A 23,905-nucleotide genomic window follows, 5' to 3' on the forward strand; every position below is an offset into this window, starting at 1 on the left:
ATGGCCTGGTTAAGGACCTGAAGCAAGGGAGGAAGGAGGCAATTTCTGCATTCTTTTAGTTTTTTAAGCGGTATCGGATCAAGGGGGGAAGCTGATTTGGTCCTGTCCAGTAGTAGGTTCAGTGATTCAAGGGATAATGATGGGAATGTTGTGAATAGATAAGACGGATCTTTGCCAAGTGAATCAAGACTAAAAATGTCAGATGTAATTTTTTGGTCAAGAGCACTACAATGGGCTTCAAGAGAGACATGTATATCGTGAATTTTACTGTGAATTTTACTGTGAAAGAAATCGGAGATATCGTTACAAGTTGTTGAGAGCTGACTACCGGGTCAGGGAGTGAAACAAATGACATCACTTCCTGATACACCCCAAACTGCACTAGAGTCTAATGAGTCAACGCAAAAAAAAACCATGCTAGTGATGCGCGCACGTATAAATAAAAAAAAACACGCTAGTGATGTGCGCAGCAGCACGAAAAAGTTAGTGATCCCGCTGGAAGGGAGGAAGATGGTGGTTGCGCACGTGTACGCTCTTGAGAACGCAAGTGCTAGGCCACCTGGCAGCACTTTTAAACCCAGATACTAAATGTCTCAGTCCAGCGCATGCGCTGGCTCAGCGAGACCTAAACATTCTCTAAATATGAGCAGTGGAAGGATACCAGTCAGTCACTATCAAAAGGATGGTAAAGAGACATTGCTCCAGGAGAGGGCCACACACAAGAGTGGGAAGGCAAGCCATCCAATAAGAAACAAGCAAGTGAGTATCAATAGAGCCTACAAGTGAAAGGCAATGGCTGACCCACCGCTCACTTTAAGTATTGAGATAGCCCACAATGGTACAAGCTGTTTTTAGGGCATACCTAAGACTGTAACAGAGACAGGGCGGAGGTTGATTAACATCCTCTTTGAAATACGTTCACTGTTGTTAGTCGTCTAGTTACATATAGACGTACAACTTTAAGCAGCAATCATTTAGTGTAAAGATGTGGATTATATTATAAGTGCACTTGGAGTCAATTACTGGGACATTTTTTAAGCAAAGTCATTTAAATTAAAATACATTTATGGTTTTCTCTCCAAGGGTAACATTTGCCGACTACGCTTAACTCTGCCTGTTGATGATGCATCAAATTCAGAACAAAACGATGTTAAGGAGAAAACAGAAAAGGTAAGCCCTGTATTGTTTGTTGTCCATAATTAAACCTTTCTCCTGATTTTCCATTCACTTGTTTGTATGTAGATTTTTTTCAAAACTGCTAAATCATATCTGATTTTTTTCTGAAAATGGGGCACCTGAAGTTTACCCATAACTTTGTCTTAGGGTTTCTAACTGCACACTATGACCGGAAAAGTTCTATGCGACCTTTGAGAAATTCTGTCCACTGAACATAAAAGTAATAATGACCAATTACAATGCGAACTTCAATGTTGCCAATATGTTCAATAAAACCGGCCTCTCAGGAATGTTGCCTTCCCAGCATTAAACATCAAAATTGTCATATGTAATAAAGAATTAATGGATTGCCGCTTGTCTAGGAGCAGCCTGTCCTTGATCACACAGAGCTTGAAACATTGTGTAAAAGATGTAGACGTGGGGTGTGACAAGTACAGGTGAAACCACTTTGAAAGGATTTCATGGAGTTAGGCCGCTTTTTCCAAGCTGTAATTGCCTAGGAGGTTTGCTGAACTGGCCCTCGCCCTGACCTGGGCCTACGCGGGTTTGTTTGATTCATTATAGCACAATCTAGAAGAATGTAACTTTGTCATTTATTTGTTTTTTGTAAAATGAGCAGAGATGCTAAACGATCTATCCTGCAACTTTAACAATTAAAGAGGAAAGAATACTTTTATAAAGTCCATTAATTAACAAAAATTTGGAGATTTGTGTGCATGGAAACATAGCTATTTACTGTTTTGTTTTGGTTGGCCACTGTTAGCTTAACTCCATTTTGGCATAAAAAGGAATAGCAAGAATTAGTTGTGAATCTAGTAGCCGCTTTGAAGAACATATTTATGACTCAATCGCGTGGTAAGGGTGCCAGGTATAAGCAATGAAAATGGACTCCTAAGTGCTCAATAGGTAGTAAAATGTAGCATTACCCAGAGAGTCCATAGGCCTCTTAAGTCTTGGGGCCCGGTGCTACTGCACCTGCTGCACCAGTGGTAGCTACACCCCAGTTAGGGCCTGATCTACAGTTTGTTTAGAGGACGGATATCCCGTTTGCTGTATTACAAGTGCATTACAGACTATGACACTTCTAGTAAGGATATATGTCATATTAGTATCTGCTCTTGCACCTCATTGTTCTTGAAAAGCCAAAGGAAGTGCCAGGAATAAGGTGCCAAATTACTTCATTTAAGAAAAAATGTAGCCGGGCTGGGCATTAGGCAGACTGATGCCAGAGTTCGACCCGTGCTTATAAATGCATTGGTAACATATGTTTTGTTTAGAAGGTTTATGACAACCGTCATTTATAAAGATGTGCTGTTCGGCAAGGTATTTAAGCATTTTTATTTCAATATCCAGTTGTTAGCGCCAAGACTGAGGATGTACAAAATCTGTTGAGAGTAACATATTGGCATAGCTTGCTTTTCTTCTTCCTAGCATCTGGCTTCTTACTTAGTTACTAGTCGTCTGTTTTGTGCGGACAAAATATATATTGTATTATTTGATATGCAGATATTCTGTGCTATATTGTTTCGTATGTTTATAATTGTAATATGGACTTTTGAAAAAATGTTTAGAGAAAAAAGTTTCTACAAAAATGAAAAGATTTTGCTTTCCTAGAACATACACGCTGTGCTTGCAGGTTGTACAGGAAAATAGGCATCCGAACAAAGGCTTCATTGTTTTCAAACTTCAGAATAATTATGATATCTGGCATCGTATGAAACTCGAGAATGTTTGCACATAGTTCTGACTTGAAGTTTCCTAAAGTTGTACTTTTACCCCAGCTATGAGCTTGACTCTTTCCCAGCTGAAGGACAAATGGTGGCGGTGTTTACCTTTTACTTGTTGGTCTCTGCCAAAGATCACTTCACGCATTGTTTCACAGTGACTGTCCCAGGCGGTGGTTGGTACGGGCAAGAAATTCTCTGTACTGGGACGTACCTGAAAACAACGTTATGGAAGATGCTGTTGACACCGGAGGCCAGTTTTTAGTCTGTAATAAGGAGCGTCTCTTTTCAGTCTGCCAACGCAAGGAAAATGAGAAGAGACTACCTGATGTAACAGAAACAAGGGACAAATGATGAAAGTCATTGTTATGGCCATAGAAATCAGACTGGCAAAGATAGACTGCTTGGCTTAGAGGGCCGTCCAGGCGATGCAAAACTTCAGGAGTAGAATGGTCGCAGAATCTTATGAGAATCTGATGGGGTCCTCTTCAATACATTTTTGGGCTTGCAAACGGTTATTTTAGGCTTCTGAGGGAAGTGTGCTTTCCATATAGATTGACTCTCAAACCAGTAATGGGCCACCAGTTACAGCTATGGTGGTGTATTAAAAAAGTGAAAATGTTGAGGACTGGTTTATTTACATTTAAAATTGATATTGTAACTAGATGAAGGTAATGCTACAGCTAACTGCCATTCAGAGTCTCATTCATTTACAAAAAACAAAAAAAAGAATTTAAGGAGATTTTGGGGTGCCTTCCTAGACCCGAAGCAGCAAAAAAACGGTTTTTTAATATGATGAGGAATGTGGGAAAGTAGTATCTGCTTCTTATGGTTACCCCCACTTTTTGCTGATGAATCACTGTTTTTGGACTCGTCTGACTGGGATCCTGCTATCCAGCACCCCAGTCGATCTGCTTTCTCCCTTAAATTGCTATGTTAATGGGGTACCCTTATCAGTCCCTAGTATATGGGGCCCATGTACCCAGGGCATAGGTACCGCAGAGGCCTCCCATGGATTGAAGCATGTATTATGCCACTCATGGGAGCCATTCAAAATGACACTACAGGTCTGCTACTGCAACATGGGTAAGCTAGTTCTTGCACCACTTACTTAGATGTAGGTTCACTATATCTGTCTACATCACTGCACTTAAAACCTATCAGTCACCCCTATGGCAGGCCTTCTCAATCCTGAAGGCAGGGTGTTGAGTTTTTTTCCTTGAGAGGATGCCCCTGCATGAGTATGGCCCGTCTGCAGCCTTCGGAGACTATTCTCTGGGATTGTCTGTGATGTAGCCAGACATCTTGGTTAAGGTTCATTATAACCGTGCTGTAAATGCTAACTTTAAAACTGCTGCGTAGAAACATGTTGTGTTCTGTGTCAAACACCTTGGTATCATACCTCCACACCAGTAACTGGTGTGGGAGGTATGATTCCACCCTTCAGAAGCAATCTTTGTGGGGTCACTGGTCTACCCAGTACCAGCTTTCTCGACCCAGGCAGCACAAAATGGGCGCTGGTGGCCACAGACACATTTCGGCCCTCCTGCTGCTGAGCCAAGCTTGAGCAGGGGAAGGCATGACAATAGGTATCATGTCACAGGGAGGTGTAAACACCTCCCAGACAGGGTTTAGTGTATTGGGGCTGGGTGGGTGCACTCTGAGAGTGCCAGAAAGTCTGCACTAGGGGCACATTTGGTGTCCCAGTGCATAGTCCAGCTCAAACCAGTTCTGGAAGCCATTGGCTCCTGCTCTGGTGTGAAACTGGACAAAGGACATGGGTGTAGCCACCCCTCTGTCCTGCCCCTCCCCTAGAAGAGTCCCCATAATCTGTCCAACCCTCTCCCATGGGTATAAAGTGGGTTACCTGGCTAGAGGACATTAGATTTTACCTGGACAAGATTCTGCTAAGAAGAAACCAAGTACTTCAACTATCTTCACAACGCTGGACGACTGTAGAATCTCCCTTGGAGTAAAGGAGTACATCCTCTGCACTAGCAGGCACCTAAGCGCATCTGACCGGCTTGCTACTCCCAAGTTCCTGAGGACTCCGAAGATTTCAGCAACACAGGAGGTGGGTTTCCGAAGGTCCCTGAGGTCGATCTTCCCTCTCAGCAATTCTTAGGCCAATATCCCTCGTGGGGACTGCGTGACCCGAAACCCCTGTGCACCGCGTACATTTGCAAGTCCATATGCTTGTTGGCGATTCCTGAGCTTGTGCATTGGACTCCTTGTAGTCCTGACCCCGAGCAGTATTTGCACCAAAGAACTCCTGCCTCCTCACACAGAGTGCTCCGTGGGCTAGTACTTTGCAAACTTGCTTGAGGTCTCCTCGTGACTCCTGGTCCGTTGGCCTGTGGGTCCTGGCGAGGGTCACCTGGTGTATTTTTGGGCTTCCCTGGTTTCTCCAGACGTGCCCTGACTCTCCAGTGCTTGGAGAGTCCCCTGGACCTTGCTGGTCCACACAGTGTCCTCCTGCTTGGGTTGCATTTGCCAGGCTTGATTGATGCTCCAGCCGGACACGGACCTCTCAGCACTCGACATCCTTCGTGGGACAGCTCACCCCCGGCTCCTGGTCATCCTAGACGTCTCCGGGTCCTCGTGGCTGAAGAGTCAAGCATCTCCTCATCCCACCTGAAGCACCCGACATCGGTGGGCATTCGACACCGAGCCCCTGGACACCTGAAGTGACCCAGACTCTGTCCCCTGTACTTTCAGGTTCTTTCCTTCCAGAATCCAGGCTTGGATTCCACCCGAAACCTTTCACCTTCGCGTCAGTAGTACTTCTTCTCAGCACCCCATTGAAAACGACTGAGGTTTCCAACACCACTTGACCCCTATGCACCCGGCTCCTCAGGGATAGGTAACTCTGGTGCCTTGGTACTCATGGGTGGGTTGGCTTTAGAACCTCTCAAGTTCCAAAGAGTTTGCTTGAAGTCTTTCTAGAAGTGTCCTTAAACTGTAACTTTGCAACCGCGACTTTCCCATAGAGTTGTACGGAGCACGCAGTCGTGTTTCCTCACTGCACCCATCCTCCGTGGGCTCCCTGTGTCACTACCTTCCTTGGGGTCCCAACGATTCTACGTGCTTTAGGCACTGTGTCTAGTCAAGTCGTGATTGTTCTACCATTTTATTTAGTATATGGTTCGGCCTCCCGCTGTGTATTGTGCTTCTTATGACTGTTCTTTTGCTCCAGTATTGTGTGCTTTGTATTCTAGCCTCGTGTAGAGGATAGTAGAGAGTGGTATATTAATAAATACATAGGGCCAGATGTAGGTGGCCCAATACCGGTCGGTAATGGCGGAAATTACTGAATTTCGTCCATTACCGACCGGTATTTGGCTTTTGAGATGTAGGTGGCTTGATTCCAGGATTCGGTATTTTACCGAATCGGTAATTCAAGGAATCAGTAAATTACCGAATTCTTAACATACCAATTCGGTAAATTACTGAATCCGTAATGTAGGGAGCACTCAAGTTAGTGCATTCCTGAGTTAAGGATTCGTTATTTGCCACCAACTACAAGTTGGTGGTAAATATCGAAAACCTTTGAAAAAGCAATTATTTTGCATTTACAACAATACGATGTGGCAGACATACATGCCCTTAGGGAATGTTGTGTGCCACATGTGCACCCATGCACTATTCAGGGGTGCAACAGGGTGTCAATGTGACACCCTGCCACCCTTGAAAATGTTCCCCCTATTACCAATTCGGTATTTACCGAATCAGTAATACTGAATAGCTTCCCATTCATTCCTATGGGCCTCCATACAAGCGATAAGATCTGGTACAGCAACCGGAGCACCAAGAAGGTCCTTATCGCTGCCACTAACCACATCCCAGCCCCACTTAACCAGGGTCAGACAACGGCACTGATCCTCCTAGATCTCACTGCAGCACTTGACACGGTCTTCCACCACAAACTCATGGCAGGGGCTGCACATCATTCAAATTCATGGAGTGCCCTCAGATGGATCGCCTCTTTCCGCCCCTGAATGAACTTAAACAAGTCCACCTACCACCATTCACCACTGTACATCATCTGTGAAGTACTTCAAAGATCTTCGATCACCCCTACCCTCTTCACCACGTACATGATACTACTAGCCAGCATACTTACAACCCATGGACTCAACATCATATCTTTTGCCAATGACACACAACTCCTCTTTTCCCTCTATGACCAAAACCAACTTCCACAACTGCGACAAATATCGCCAACTGAATGAAGGACAACTGCCTGAAGCTGAACACGGAGAAGACTGAGGCACTGATCTTCAGCAACACAACCTCCCCGCAGGACGCCTCCTGGTGTCCCATGGAACTCTGACCTACTCCAACCCTGACTGGCGATGCTAGATACCTAGGCATCATCCTAGGCAACAATGACATCCCGGGTCCACTCGGTCTCTTCCTCCTGCTTCTTTATCCTATGCAGGCTTTGCAAGATCTTCAAGTGGCTACCCCAGAACTCAAGATGCACAATCAGCCAGGCGATCCTGGCCAGCCAACAGGGGTACGGGGACGCCCTCTATGCTTGGATTGTAGCCCACCTCCTCCGCAGACTTTAGGCCATATAAAACACAGAGGCCAGACTCATTCTCGCCCTTCCAAGACAAACCCACCTTAGGGAACATCATTGGCTCCCCTCACAGAAAAGATGCAGTTCAAACTCCTGATCCACACATTCAGGTCCCTACACAACTGCGGACCAGTCTACATGAAACATTGCCTGAAATTTTCACTAGCCCGCCATACACTTCTGCTCTGCCTCCATCTTGCTAGTCTACACCTCTAGATCCGATGTAGCGGCAGTGGAGTACGCTCTTTCTCCTACCTAGCAGCGAAGACATGGAATTAACTATGCCTACGTCTCTAGACCTTCCCATCTCTTCCTGAGTTCCAAAACTCATTAAAGACCTGGGTCTTCGGCTGATCACCTGGACCCTTCCAGCACCTGGATACTCTCACAGGTGGCAAGTTGCGCTCTTCAAATTGACTGCTTCATTGAAGAAGCACAAAGCACCAAAGGTTAGGCCTTACTCTGCTAATGAATACACTGTTCTATTAATGTATTACTTTCCCACTAGATAGAGGCCTTCTCCCACTAGTCTAGCAGGAGGCACGGACAGAACGATCTTGGCATAGAAATAATGTGTGCCCGGCCTCAGAGTCGAAACTCATCCTACTGTACTTCTTTGTTTTAGCTGCACCTGCTAGTAAAAGTCCATTATTGGCGGGACTTCCTTGGTTCCAAAATTTACATAATGTATCTCTGTTTGCTGAAGGCAGTCCTCTCTGCAACACCCCTTAGCGACTGGGCAGACGGGGCTCCGCTCGAGTGTATCTGAATAAACATATGCTTGGTTTGTATTCTCTACTGTCTGACAAACTCTTCCCTTGTGTGGAAGGCTGAGAGGTGGTTGTGAGTGACCCAATTTGGGCTAATTCCTTCTAAACTGAGGACACCTACAGGTGCTTCAATGTGGACATAGTGTTGAGGCACCTGACTGGGTCGATTGACTTCTGGAAGATGCTGCCCTGGTGATCGGACGTGGCTATTGCCAAGATTTTCTTTTTCACACTAAATGGACTTCTTTCGTCATCTCAATAGTCTGTTAATTTCTCTGGGTGGGCTGGGCAGCACAGCTGAGTCACCCTGTCAATACTTAAGAGAGACATGAAGGAGGGGGGACTGGTGCTGCCGGATACACAACTCTACAGTTTCACAGCACACCTTTAGTATGCAGCTCGATGGCTAACGGACACGGATAATTGAGAGAAGATGCAGTTGCAGGGTATGAATGGCGAGGATACCTTGCCACGCCTATTGATGAGAGGTGGCCACACCTGCGACCCGATACCCTATTTGGTGCAGCATATGGCACAGGTGTGGGAGCTGGCAGTAAAAAAGGTATTGTGCAGGTCCCCCTTTGACAGGGAATTACAGATTTGGGACCTCAAACTCTTTTGGTCCATAGCTCAGGACATGTCCAAGGAAAGATGGAGGGGGATGCCTTTTGGTGGGGCACCTCTACCCTGGGGAGACTTCCCTCACATTTCAGGATGCACAAAGACACCTCCGACGTGGGGCAGTGTCACTCCTACCACTATGATTAGCTGGAGAACATGGCGATATGGTGTACCCACCCGGCGATTCCACCTCCTTCTCATACACTAGGAGGTCTGATTAGATGGGGCGAGGGCAGGAACCTTATTACGCTTTTCTACAAAGCTCTCAGGGAGGATACCTCTAAAATACTTTACCGGAGGAGGATGGCTTGGGAGACAGACCTGGGCAACCTGATGGAGGATTCAGATTAGGACCCAACATGTGGTCTGGTGCGAAGGGTGTCATGCAACTATAGATTCAAACTGCTGCACTTCAATTTCTTAAACTATACATATGGCACCTGTTGGGCTCCACAGAATATACCCTATTAGAGCAGCAAAATGTGCTCACTGCGGGGTGGAAGGTGCCATCTTTCTGCATTTGGCATGGCAGTGTACTGAGATATTAAATTAATGGAAGGAGGTGGTCCCTAGAGTGGGGGGGAAGTAAGAAGCATCGAGATTCCTTGCACGCCGGCAGTGTGCTTGCTGGTGATGGTAAAGCAACACCGCAAACGTTAAGTGCTCTACACATTTTTGCATCTAGCATTGCTCCTACCTAAACGGACATTCACCAAAGGGTCAATTGGGTTCTGGGTGTTGAGCAGAGGCCTTTGGGTTAGAGATGTGTTGGAGTTGGGGACAGTGGAGGTCATCAGATCTCTCTCCCGCATTGATGAGGGAGCTCCAGAGGCAATAGAGGCTTTGAGACAGCTTTTGGAGGAGTTTACTATATATAGCAACTTGGACTCTGACCAGGGTCAATAGATTGGTTATTCTGAACTTTGGGTACACTGATGTCCTCCGATGCCGTCGCCTGATGTGGACGCATTCAGTGAACACATTGGTATGGCTTGTAGACTTGGTGTACACAGTGCTGTTCTATGTACTGCTTGTAGGGCACAGGGAGGCTAGGTGGGGAAAACGCGAACTGCGCAGTTGATATGCACTGAATGTCATCTTTCCTGTTTTGTGAACAACAAAAACGAGAAATAAATGTTTTAAAACAAAAATTCAATCCCCAAGGTCCATTCGTGTTTATATCTAGATTGTACCTCAACTTTAGTCTTCTCAAGTTCCTTTCTCTATTACTTCCTTTCATATCTCTTTGGATTGAATCCATGATGCAGTACTTAATTTTGATTTCATCACCATTGTGAAATTTCTGGAAAGGTCATGCTACTGAGAAACTGATATCGGCATTCCTGATGGCTCTGAGAGGCTGTAGAATTCTCATAGGGACCTTGAATGTGGTACTCCCCACATATAGTTTCCGGCACCACACTCCAGGTCCATAATAGAATTCTACAGCATCTCAGAGCCATCAGAAATGCAGACATGAGTTACACGATAGCAAGAAATTTCCAGAAATTACGCAATGGTGATGAAACTAAAATAAAGTACTACATTATTGGTGCAATTCCAAGAGATATTAGAGGAGGAAATGGAGAAAGAGATTAGAGAAGACTAGAGTTGAAGTGCAATTTAGTTGTAAACACCAAGGAACCTTGGGGATTGAATATCGATATTGAATTACATAGGCACCTCTGATTATTCAAAAAGGCCCTCCCCTTTAGATACAAAATCCATTTCTTTGAAAGATGTAATTATTAATTTGTGTGTGTATTGAATAGATTTTTGATTTCTTTTTTGGATTTTAATAGCAAGTTTTTAACATTTTAAAAGCTCCATTCATGCTTCATCACGTCCAAGATCGTTTGAGTACAAGAAGAGAAACAAACCTATTAAATAGTGCAATATTCCAGAATTGGATTAAAGGAGATTTGAACCAAGATTTTTTTTAATTCATATGTTTGCTGTATAAGCAATGTCCTTTATAATAACTTTGAATGAATGAGGTTTTTTTGGTTAATGTTTTTGAACATTGTTTGTATTAATAGGTAGATGATTTGTATGAATTAAAAAATGTAATACTTTATAAGGACGTTAACGGAATGGGTATAACTTATAACGTAAAACAATGTTGGTGTGATTATTTGAATTTTTCTTTAAAATGCAATTCAAAATGCTGTTTGCAGTGATGGTGACCAAGGTATTGAGATGAATAGTATTTTGTATATGCACAAATATATGTCACATTGGTATTTAGGGGTCTTGCTGGTCTACTCTGTAGCAGTTCACAAATACATCTGGAAACTACACGATCAGGAGTACCAGCAACTGTAATATATTCCCTTACTCTACTGATAGTTGGTGAACTCTGCTTATCATTCCTCAAAAACTTGCACAGCTTGATATCATTGTTACTCTATACAAAGACTTGTACCGTTCGATACCATTTCTACTCTCACCATGGAGGGAAGTTAACCAGAAAATACTTGTTTTTCCCCTTTTTATGCGGTCTCTAATTTCAAATTCATATTCAGTAAATGAATGTAGAAGTGATAATCTATCTGAAATATGAATGATTTAAGGTTCAATTTGATGCATTATTTTCAAAACCAAAGCAAATCTAGAGCATTGCTAAAATTTAGAAAAAAATTGAAATCATAAGTTAATTGAAGGGAAACTTATTCCTAAAAATCCTGCCCCGACATGCTCCTTCACATTTCTGTATTGTGGCCGAAATAGAGGTAACTTAGAAGTTTTATGCTAACACTCTTCTTATTGGCACTATTCTTCTATCACTCGGGCCCTACTACAGTTGACCACAGCTGATGTTGGGCTGTATAGGCTGCACTATCACCCTGCTTTCACTTCAAAAGGTGAACAAGGATGCACAGGCAACCTCTTGAGCTTGCAAGTGTGAGTTAACTTTATTTAAGATCACATTGCTCTATTCATTGTGAAATAATAGCTCCCAGTGATTCTATGAGAATTGAGAGCCATCTCCTGTACGACTGACAATCTAGCTTCAGATCACGCTGCAGCATGGAGACCACTACCTTACCCATCATAGACCATTCCATCCTGACAACAGATGATCCCTGCCTCCTGATATTGCTGGAGCTTTCTGCTGTGTTCAACACAGTCGACCATTCTACCCTCATACGCTCTCTCAAGTCTGGAATGGGATACACTGGCAGTGTCCGTTACTGGTTTTCCTCCGACTTTTCCGACAGCACTAGTTTGTTCACTTGGGCACTCTTACGTCACGAAAGATACATATCCTCTATGCAGTCCCCCAGGGTTCCATACTGTCCCATGTCATTTTTACCTAAGATATGGTAGTAATAGTAGCACAACGTCAACTAGAGGAGTGCGATCCTCGTAACAATGTCATTTGAGAAACATCGATGGAAAGCCTCAACCACATCATTGTGCTATTCTTCATCATAGGAGATTCCATCCCACCTTGGTTCGATGATTACCAGCAAGGTGGTCTCAACTACAAGATGAGTGTGATCCAAATAATCGGTACTGGATAAACAAGGGATCCTTTTAATTCATTAAAACTTCCTCGGTGAGAACCCCAAAAAATCTTTGTTCAAAGGGTACACCAGGAAGGATTAAAAAAATCAATTGGATGTGGCCAGAGATATCATCTCTTGATCATACTTCCTAGCAGCATATTTTGGCCCCTATCCATAGCCCAACAGAAATTTGGCTCATCGTTTGGGTAAATAGGATTCTGTGGATGTCAAGGTCCTGACTCAATCCATGCTAGATATAAGAGCAGATATTACCTTACCAAGCGTCTTATGGGAGCTATCCTGAACTCAAAGGATTTGGGCTCAACTAGTCTCAAAGGAGGGGGAGGGGGCACTCCCTGTAGTCACACATTCATCAAGGAAGTGGACCCATGTTCCCACCTACTTCTTTCTCTGCAGAACACATGAAAACCAGTATCCAACTAAGGTGGGATGAAATTGCCTATGGTGAATCATGCCAAAATTGATGTGGATGAGGCGTTTCCATCCTTTTTCCTCAAATGACCCCATTAGGATAGCGGTACTCCACTAGTTGATGTTGTGCTGCTATTAATATAATACATTTGATGTGTAATATTTTGGTTTTGAAGGCCAAATGGTAGTATAATTCCTCTTGCTCTCTTATTGTGATAGAGCCCTCTCTTCTTCATTCTTTACATGGAGCTGCTTGGTGCTCTACTCACAGATAACAGCATCAAGATTTGCTAATGTGCTGATGATACACAACTTTGCCTGAAAGTATCCTCTGCTTCAGATGTCTAATTCCTCAAACTCTGTGGGAACATCATCCCCACCTGGGTATGAAGCACCTCCCTGAATATCAACCCATCCACAACTGAATTCCTGTTATTTTCCCAGAAAAACAGACACTAAACAGTACAAACATTGTTCAATGACCTGAAACTTGACCGATTCGAACTCCAAGTTTCACCGAATGCTAAGTCACTTGGATTCGCCCTTAACACCAACCTCATCCTCAAGGAACATATTGGCATAAACACATATTCCCTGGTGCCAGCTCTCTCGTCTAAAGAAAATGAAACTGTTTCTTCCAGAAAGCAACTTCAGAACCGCTGTACAAGCCATTGTATTCTTGCATTTGGATGGTGGTTCTCCAGGGCCTTCCAGACTCCACACTGGCACATTTACAGTAATCCTGCGTGCCACAACATGTCTTACACAGGGTCTAAAGAAATATGATCACATAACCACCATCCTGATGGAACTCCATTGGCTCCCCTTACTGACCCGTATCCTCTTCTAAACCAGCTGCATCACTTACAAAGCCATCACAACTAGCAATTTATCATGCAGACAAGCTCACCATCTCCTGCGGTTCTCAGTACATCAACTGCCAGGACAACATCAGACTGAAGACTAAGAAGTGTAAAAATGAAAGAACAAGGTTTCAGGCTTTTTCCATCTGTACACCCATGATCTGGAACACCACCCCCATATCCCAGTGCTGCTCCAATTTAGGAAAGAATTGAAGATGCACCTCTTTAGCCGCATCGCTGCGGCGGCTTTTCCCGTTGTGTGCGGCACATTTCAAAAAGCTGCGTTACATGACAAGCTCAGCTCGTCATCAGCACACGACCACCGTGGCTGATGACGAGCTGAGCTCGTCATCTGCCGCGAAGAGGTTAAAGTATGTTACATCGTAGTGCATCAGATGCCTACATACCGGCTACCTCTCCTATCATTTGTTGACTTTATACTAGTCTGTGACTCTGTACCGCACTTTGCTGCCTTTTCGTCATGTTTGCACTATAGAAATACCACATAGATACATACATACATACAGCTAAAGTGCTTTTGTGATAGATTTATAAAGATGTTTCTCAATCTGCACAGGATCATAATAGGGGAAATGTTAAGCTTGCATAAAATGTAATGTATGTTCGTACTTTAAGTTGCACATAAAATATAGCTCAAGTGCAAAATGTACTTTCTTGGATAGCTCTTCTCCCCCCCACTTTTTCAGAAGAATATAAAATGATCTGCACTTAAGTGCATCTCGCTTTCCCTGAGCTGGAATACTTCTGCAAGAGAAGACACAGCACAGTCTGGGAGCAAAAGCATTTGTTTGCATAATCTGAAATCACTTCTCTGTGTTGCCAAATGAATGGAATCTGCACCAGCAACCTAATCTCTCAACTATTCTGTCTGACCTTAAGAGATTATAAATACTCATCCCACAGCACTCCTGTGGGATGTGTGCCAAGTAGCCAGCAGAAATGGTATTTAGAAGGAAGAGAAAAACAGATCTTTCACAAAAGACAGTGTCTTCTTCTTTGATGCGCCAGTGGGCAAAAGACATGACCAGGCAGAAGAGAAATAGTAAGACCTATGTTGACAGGTCTAACTGAGGCAGATGAGAAAAAGTCTTACTTCTCCTACTATTTTTGTACAAGCAAAATGGGTCCGAAGTGAGCGACTCCCATTTGACCCACCGATTTGCATATTGACTGGCATCAAATGATCCAGACTCACAGCATGAAGACATTAACAACCTCTCACAAACGTTTAATTCTTCAGATTGTCTAACACAACACCTTGTGGGATCTCTCCCTAAAATGACTGTACTACAACTTTCTCCATTTCCTGACCAATTTGAAACCCCAAACCTTCTGACCTACAAAAACATGAACCCCTCAAATTAACTATGATTGTCGTAGCCAAAAAAAACATCACCCTGGGTGTTTACTTCAGGTTAGAAGAAATATGGCACATGCACTTTCAAAGCGCGCATCCATGAGGTGTTGATACAGTGAAGACCGGGGTCCAAACCAACCCATGCTAAACGCCTAAAAAGGGCAGACCGGGTCCCAGGGAGCTCCTGCATTACGAATATGTTGCAGAGCTTTATTTGCCTTTGTAGGTCTTTAGGATCTGGCTTGACAGCACAGCGGTCATTAGACAATTATGTGAGCATCACTAGAGAGGGGATGTGGCTCCGCTAATATGTTGGTAGTCAGGATTACATGTTTTGATTGGGCAGAACTTGTGTGCTTCCAGAAAGTGCTTGCCCTCCTCGCAACTGTGATCATTTTGTTTATTTATCCAGCTGCCTAAGCTTGAACTTTCAGAGGCACGCACATTACACTGGAGTGCTCTTAAAGTGTCTTAAATAACTAGATTATTACGCAGACTGGAGGAATGCAGTCATTAACGTACATGGATTTTTAGGTCTGGCATTACAATGCAATTGTCACTTGACCTTTTAACATACACCAATATTTTTCTACAGTTCTTTGCTTTCACACAAGCTTTCACACAAGCACATAGCTATTCCCATTCTATTTACTTGTAATGTGCCCCATGGCCATACAATATTTCTTTAAAGCCAGCCCTATTGGCATTGCCAATGCATGTTTAGGTTTACAGTATAGTTTGTTTGAAGCACTCTGTGTGCCAGTGGTTTAATGCCATTCAAACAAAAGGTGTGCACTGCAAAAAGCAGTGCAATAGGCCTGCCCTTCCTTCTGCAAACTCAGGGCCAGATGTACGACCATTTTTGCATGCACAAATGGGTTGTTGAACCCATATGCACATGCAGAAACACCATGGGGAATGTACAAACCCTATATTGCGAGTCCCAATTTTTTTGCAACTCGCAAAAAAAATTGGGTTTTTTGACACACTATTAGCAAGGGGGCGTTACTTTCCTAATGGTGCGTGCAACCCTATGTAAGACTGTTTTGCATCTGCAATTGTGGGTGCAAAACACTCGCAAATACCACCTTCTTCAAGAGAGTGGTAATGCACTCACAAAAAGGAAGGGGTCCTTACAGGACCCCTTCCCCTTTGCAAATGCAGGGGAAAATATTTTTGAAGGGTAGGCAGTGGTCCCAGGGACCACTACCTGCCCTTAAAATGTGAAACGAAAACGTTTCAAATGTAAGTTGTTTTTACATGCATCCCGTTTTCCTTTAAGGAAAACAGGCTGTATGAAAAAAAACAAAAAGCTGCTTAATTTAAAAGCAGACCCAGACATGGTGGTCTGCTGAGTCCAGCAGGCCACCATACCTGGATGGGCCAGCCATTCCCAATGGGGTCGCAAATTGCGAGAGGCTCATTTATATTCATGAGCGTATCAATTTGAGACCTCATTGGGATTCGCTAACAGTGTGAAATACACTGTTGTACATTGGAAATAGCGCCTCACAAATTGCGAGTCACAAAAAAATCGGAATTTGCGAGGCGCTATTTCCACAGTCATACATCTGGCCCTCAGTCTCTTATTTGCGAGCAGCAAATGCTTCTGCTCAATGCGGAGCTGTCTATCCACATCTGTACCTACATATTCAAGTGTTTATGTGCATCAAAACTACCCTTAAAGTAAGCTAGAGAAACCCGCTGAACTGACCACTTAGAACTAGATATATACTGAGAGGAAGGAGTCCCAGTGTCTGTAAATTAATGTTTAAACAATCAAAGCAAATAATTAACAACACATTGAATGAGTCCACATTGTTTTAATCACAACAAGACTGGGTATATTAAATATACACAAGAGTAAATCATTAAGTACAATTGGTTGTACAGTGCCCCAAGAGGGATAGGGAAGGTGAAGGTAAGTGATCAGGTGAGGATGAGGTAGTGAGGAAGAATAAGTGACAGTAAAATCAATGAATCAAAAACACTATTTATTAGTCATATACAGTATGATGGACCAACAGTTCATGATAGTTAGGTTAAGGGATCATACTTCACATAAAACAGTAAATGAAGCAATTGATGGCGTGAAGTTGATAGACCAATGGGCGATTGTCGACGTTTTGACCCTCTAAGTAATGCAGGGATTAGTTGAGCCCTTGCTGTGGGGTCTTCATCAGGACAGAGAACGGGGGCAGGCAACCTATTTAAGTATATAGAATGCAGAATTGTAATTCAAAGTAATGGGATGTGTCTCATGATAACTAGTTCGCGCACACATATTAAGGCAATTTGAATGGAAATTAATCTCACATTATCATCAAACTAATATTAGGTGCCTAAGAGATTAGAAACAATTGATTGCAGAATTAAGCTTGAACGAAGTGGGGTATACCTCGTAATAACTGATTGACGCACACAAATTGTGGCTTTTTGGATGGAATTGTAATTGAAAGCCTTTACCAAAAACTCAATTAGTTAAAACGGGATTAAGTGGATCTAAAATGAAGGAGTCAAGATCACATTGGTAAAAACGAGAGATAAGAGCCAGAAAACGGCCCGGAGGCTAGCATCGGCTAAATCACTAATACATTTGTGCCCCAAGGAGTACCTTAATATGCGATATAGAATGGCGGGGTCGCAAGTCTTCAATCAGTTGGATCCTATCCTACACGTAGCATCTAAAATAAAACATGTAGATCGGGACTTAAGTGGGTCATAATGTACCATGATTCTGGCATTTAGAACAATCACGGTAGAGATGTATTACACAGTGATTTACCATGTGGTAATTATCAAAATATTCACTGAGTTGCTGCGAAGGGTTAATGAGGAGACTGTTGTTCCTGCGGGTACACGGAGGGGAAAACGCAATCACTCTCTATCCATATACTAATGAATGAGATGAGGTACTTTGAGAAACGGATTGACAGCTTACCCGGGGTTGGGAACCCGCGTCAGAGTCCGGCCATAATTCAGGGATCCGGAAGTGCTGAAACGAAGATGAAGTGGGCATTACTGACTTAAATAGCTACTATCAAGGGCCAGATAGTTACCACGAGGAGCTGAGTTGTCCCGCGGTGGTGAACTTACTTGGGAAATGCCGATTCAATCGTGCAACGGACGCCGCTCGCAGTCGGAATGGCGAACTGTTGTTCCTGTTTCTCATATCACCATGGTAATCCTACCACGTGGTGTGAGCACAGCTAACCGATATGAAAGAAAGACTCGCAACAACGCAGTCAGACGAAGGAAATTATTTACACAAAGGCGATTGAATAAATCCTTTTAAAAGTGTCAATTGTCATCATTAAAATGCACATAATTGTGGAATTTGAAAAAATATATTCGGAGACCTTGGATATTAAATGCCCCGTAAGAGAGCCATTAATGTTGGTATACAAATGCTTTAGTACATATCGTCATTCATAGATTGCCACAAGTCAGGGAAAAGTTGTAGAATGATAACAACCATCATTACTGATTAATACTATCATTACATGCACGGTCAAAGTAAGTAATTAAATTATTTGTATATAATACTGTTTTTATGTCCTTTGTATGATTTTAATCGAATTGAATAAAGTTAATTTGACTGACTGACTGAAGCAATTAAAGCGAACAGTAAATTGCTATTTGTAAGGGTGGTGTACCTCCGACAGTGGGGTAAAGACCATTCCAGAACAACTAAGGTTCCTGTTCACTGTGGCGCACCTCTCACATGAGGGTGTAGGCCAGTGCATTTCAAGATGGTATTAGTACATAGATTGATGGAAATTTAAACTAGCGTTGCCAGCAGTGAGAAAGAGCTGTCCTGCTCATTAAGACCTGTCTCAATTGAGTCAAAGAAATATATCCATTTGAGTTCACGTGTATTTAAGATGCCTGTAATGTTACCACCCCGTGGGCCCAGAGTGGCTTTCTCTATTACCACCCATTTAAAGTCGTCCGGGGAATGCCCTGCACCCTCAAAATGGTCTACTAAGGGAGCCCCCTGTACGTGGCATCTAATCCTGCTCACGTGCTGAAGAATCCTCGTTTTCACTTTCTGCTGTGTTTGCCCAATATAGATTTTATCACACGGGCAGATTATGGCGTAGATCACATTAGCCGAATTACAATTGCTATGTGTCTTAAGTCTGATTTTGTGTCGGGGAAAACTGAAATTCCTTAGTCTGGATGGTGGTGTCACAGGCTTTGCAGTGTCCACATCTGGTATGTCCAACCACAGGGGGCAGATCCCACAGTGAGGTGATAGTCGGCTCCTCTGGTAATGGAAGTAGTGACCGTACTACAAAGTTCTTGATGCTTTTAGCTTTCTTAAAAGCATGTAGGGGAGTTTGAGATTGGTTGATGTCATCCGATATAAGTTGCCAGTGCTGATTGATTATGCGCTTGATCTTGTTGCTTTTCGTGTTAATGGTGGTAACACAGACAATCCTCTTATCCGATTGATCACGTTTGTCTTTGACTACGAGTAGTTCATCTCTGGGGTAGTACCAGGCACGTTTGCGTGATTTCTTCACCAGACGTCTTGGGTAACCACGTTGATGCAGTCGATTTGCGAGATCCTCTGATTGTGTAAAGTAGTTTTCTTTACTTGAACAATTCCTACGAATCCGTAAGAATTGCCCAAAGGGCAAATTGTCACGGAGCGCCCTTGGGTGATGGCTATTATATTGTAGCAATGAATTTCTCTCGGCCTGTTTGCGGTACAGCGTGGTGAGTAATATCCCGGATTCCTCATAGATAGTAATGTGTAGGAAGTTGATGGCGGGGTTGTCCGACTGAATCGTGAATTTCAGGGATGTGGACTGGTGATTTAGCCATGTGAAGAAGGTGGATAATTCATCTTGATTGCCATTCCAAATTAACAAAATATCATCTATGTATCGCATCCAGAGACCGAGTTGGTCTCTGAATGGATTCACTTGATTGAGAACAGTGTCTTCCTCGAAGGCGGCCATGTAAAGTATTGCCACATCCGGGGCAAAAGGGGCCCCCATGGCTACTCCTGAGGTTTGGAGGTAGAATTTGTTTTTAAACAAGAAGAAATTATTCGTCATTGCAATTCTTAATAATGCCACAATAAATTCTGATGGTACTTGTACCGGGGCAGGTCGTCGTTGTAAGCTCCGTGATATAACATTAAGGGCTTCTTGTTGGGGGATGCATGTGTATAGTGAAACCACATCGCATGTTGCTAGTCTTTGAAGATGGTGGTCAAACGTTGGATTTTCGACGATGTTGATCGTATGCATGGTATCTCTGAGGTAAGATTGGGTGGATTCAGCCAAGGGCTTCAAAAAGAAGTCAATGTATTTCCCGAGTGGCTCAAGAATAGAGCCACACCCCGAAACAATGGGGCGGCCAGGGGAAGTGACCATACTCTTATGTATTTTAGGTATGGTATAGATTGTTGCCAGTCTTGGATGTTTCTGATTAAGGTATTGAAACTCATTGTCCGTTAGGAAGCCTTGGTCGAGACCAGCTTGGGTTAACTCTAGGATCTCTTGAGCAATGGCTTTAGATGAATCAGAGCGCAACAGTTGGTAGCTGGTGGCGTCGCCCAGTTGTCGTAGGATTTCAGATTCATAGGCAGAGGTATCTTGTACAACTATCGCCCCGCCTTTGTCCGCGGGTTTAATCACGACTTGGGTGTTGCGGGCTAGCGATTGTAGTGCAACCTTCTCACTTTTACTGGTGTTGTACTTCGTAAAGGATTTGGTATGTAAAAGTTCTTGAACGTCTCTCCACACCACCGCTTCATAAGCTAGAATCTTGTGACTCATTGTACTGGCAAAAGGGACAAAAGTTGAAGGTATTCTCAATCCTGTTGTTGATGGATTGATTAGAGGGTCAGAGTGCCGAAAGAAGTATTTGAGCCTGATTTTTCGAAAAAATTTGAATAGTTCAGTCCGAATAATGAATTTATCAGGTGTGTACGTTGGGACGTACGAGAGCCCTTTACTCAATACTTTCAATTCCTCCTCATTGAGTGATTGTTTGGATATATTCACAATTGGGCTTAAGGTTAAGGCAGTCTCTACCACCGGTAGGTTTTGTTGCGAGTTGTCCTCTCGCCGTGCTGTTCTAATTGAAAATGCACCTGTTTCTGGGGTTGTCCGCGTCCTCCGTCCCAGGAGGTCGAATTCTGTAGGGGGGCCCGTTGCTGACCGCTCTGCCAATTTTTTTTTCTTAGAACTAGAAGCAGGCTCTCTGTATCTCACACCTGTTCCGGGGTCATATCTTATCCCGAGTTCTCATATAAGGGTTCTCTCGCATTTAAACCTCAAAGCTGACTGGTTAGCTGGCCCCATTCATGCCTGCTGTATACACTATGCAATTGTATAGCTTCCAATGTTGAAAACCACAGAGGTTATTTTTAGCCTGCCTCTGCCAGCAGTTTATCCAAAGCATCTTTGTGCATTAATGTGTGCGGTGCTTGTCCTGTGTGATTTAGGTGAACCCCTAAACATCCGCCTACAAAAGAGAAGCTCACACTCCTTCAACTAACCCCATTTGTTGGCACACAAAGAGCTGCAAGTGATATTCCTGCACGTGGTACATAGGTTAAGCATTGTATTGGAGTTGTGCTGCGGGCTGGCGCATGAAATCTCCACTCCCTTTCTTCGAGGATCAAGTTTCCCCTCAGTCTCTAGCCCCCAGCTGAACTAAAAGGTATGTCGTTAATCGCATAGTTGGCTCATTCTGAAATTATCCTGGTTTAAATGAAATAAGAGGAATGTAAAGGGCATTCAACAGTTTAGTGAATATGGTTTCCTTTGCATTTTTACAGTTCTGATGTTGGACAAATGTTTTTTAATCTAATACTAAGGTAGCTAAATGATCATTTTTATTGGTTCTTTACTAACCTGTAAATAATAAACAAGGCTGTACCATGTACCATAAAGCCGCTGACCCCCCTTGTAAGTTGAGTTTCTAGCACAAAGCAGGCAGCAGTCTGCTTCCGTGTCAGAGGGCAAGCAATAAACCTGCTCATTAAAGAGAAGCCTATTACACAGGACAGTGGTCCCTACTTGTGAACAGAATAATGTACAGAAACAATAATCATACACCTGATAAGTGTTATGTCTTTTGTCCAGCTGGACAATAAATTTATTTTTGGCGTTCTAGTTGGTAAAACACGATGTGTGAACAAATTAATAACAAGTGGGCACAGCCGTTACCCACAACATTCAAGACAGAACAACGAAAAGAATGGCCAAAAGGGCAAAGCAAAAATCTGTCTGTGTACTTGTAGTCAGTGTTACAGACACGAATTCTTATAACCACACCATTGCATTTTATAATATTATATTATCATATTGCATATGGGGTTTTATGGTCTGTCTTTAAAGAGAAGCCTGCAACCTCCACTTGCGCACCTTCCGTTCAGAGACTCTTTAAACCACCTGCTCCGCGTTGTCTCTTTTAGGCTCAGAAAGTAACATGTCGAACAAAATGACAATACAGAAATGTACTGCAGTGGCATGGCAAGGTTGCCTTAGGCCCTAATGCAAATATTAGTAGAACTCTATTTTTCTAACCTGGTATGAGATCTTTTTGTGTGGTGTTTTCACTGTTTTACTGTTTGAAGTGTTGCAAAAATACATTACAAATTGCCTTTAAGTGAAGCCTGACTGCTCCAAGGGAGTTGTGCACAGGTTAATTTGGGGTTTGCTTGTGCCCTACCCTGATGAGGATTGTGGTTGCTGCTTGACCAGGGCTCACACCCCAGTCCATCAATAACCCAATTCCTTGCAGCACTGTATTATGATGCATTGTTCTTCAAAAATTGTGTAAATTGGACCACAGTTAGGGTAGTCGTGATGTTACAGGGATATTGTTCTAAATAATAAATGCATTGATGGAGAAGGTCCGTTGTCTGATTTGTGGCGGAGCTGCAGGTTCCATTTTGGGGCCTTGGACATGGATGTTGCGGCCTGCCTGCAGTATTACTAGGCCAAAGGAGGTAGAGGAGACAGGGCTACCTGCTGCCCGGTTGTGTCCGTTTCGAGAAGGACAGATGGCGAGTCTTTTTTGCTCCGGCCCAGTGGATGGGCAGCGGGGATACCATGTGGAGGAGGCCTAGCCCCCTCTGATCCTCGGCTGAAGATGCTTCCCGGTGCTCTCCTGATCCAGAGCACGTGCTCTTGTGGGGAAGCACGTCGACTTTGCAGCACCGGATGCCATTGGTCCCTATTGGAAAAGAAATGCATCGCATTGACATGACAGTGTGATACATTGGGGCTATCAGAAGTACTCGCTGTATTATCGGTAGTTGTACTAGCCACTATAGATAAATCAAAGAATGTAAAAATTGACATCTGGGAACCCTTGAACATACCAGGCATAGAAAATTATCTACACACGGGGTTGTCAATCCTTCTTTTTTTTTTTTAACATTATTGGTTTTAAAATTTTTTAAACCATATCATCGTTTCACAACTTGATAATATCAGCAGTCATTCCTGTATAATCGTACATATAATCACAATCTAATCCTTCTGCAATTTATATGCCTATAATCAGTCTATATAGGAAGTATAATAGTTTGCGTATCCTCCTGAACAGCGATTCTCAGTGATGATAATGCACCAACATATTAATACAATAAACCGTCCCCAACTCTCCCCTCCCTCCCCAGACTCGCACGTATGTTTTAATCTTGCGCAATTACAACATCCAATATGTGTATTTGATGGCTCACTGTGTGCTTGCATCCCATCTCCTTATTTTTACGCTGTATATAAGGTACAGTTCTTCCTTCGTGTATTCAGTGGCATACTCCTCATAGGATCTTAATCGTCATCTACTGATTTTATGACTTCTAACATC

General features: G+C 43.3%; 1 protein-coding gene across 3 annotated transcripts in view; it reads left to right on the plus strand.

Annotated features, from left to right (window-relative positions):
* MYZAP (myocardial zonula adherens protein) overlaps positions 1–23,905 on the plus strand; it is a 464,263-nt gene that overhangs the window by 75,295 nt on the left and 365,063 nt on the right. For all 3 annotated transcript variants that reach the window (XM_086958378.1, XM_086958376.1, XM_086958377.1), the window contains exon 2: positions 1,084–1,170. In XM_086958378.1, coding sequence (XP_086814504.1) covers positions 1,084–1,170 — 87 coding nt within the window. The remainder of the gene's footprint in view (positions 1–1,083; positions 1,171–23,905) is intronic.

The sequence above is a fragment of the Lissotriton vulgaris genome, chromosome 2_1, assembly GCF_964263255.1.
Source record: "Lissotriton vulgaris chromosome 2_1, aLisVul1.2, whole genome shotgun sequence".
NCBI lineage: Eukaryota > Metazoa > Chordata > Amphibia > Caudata > Salamandridae > Lissotriton > Lissotriton vulgaris.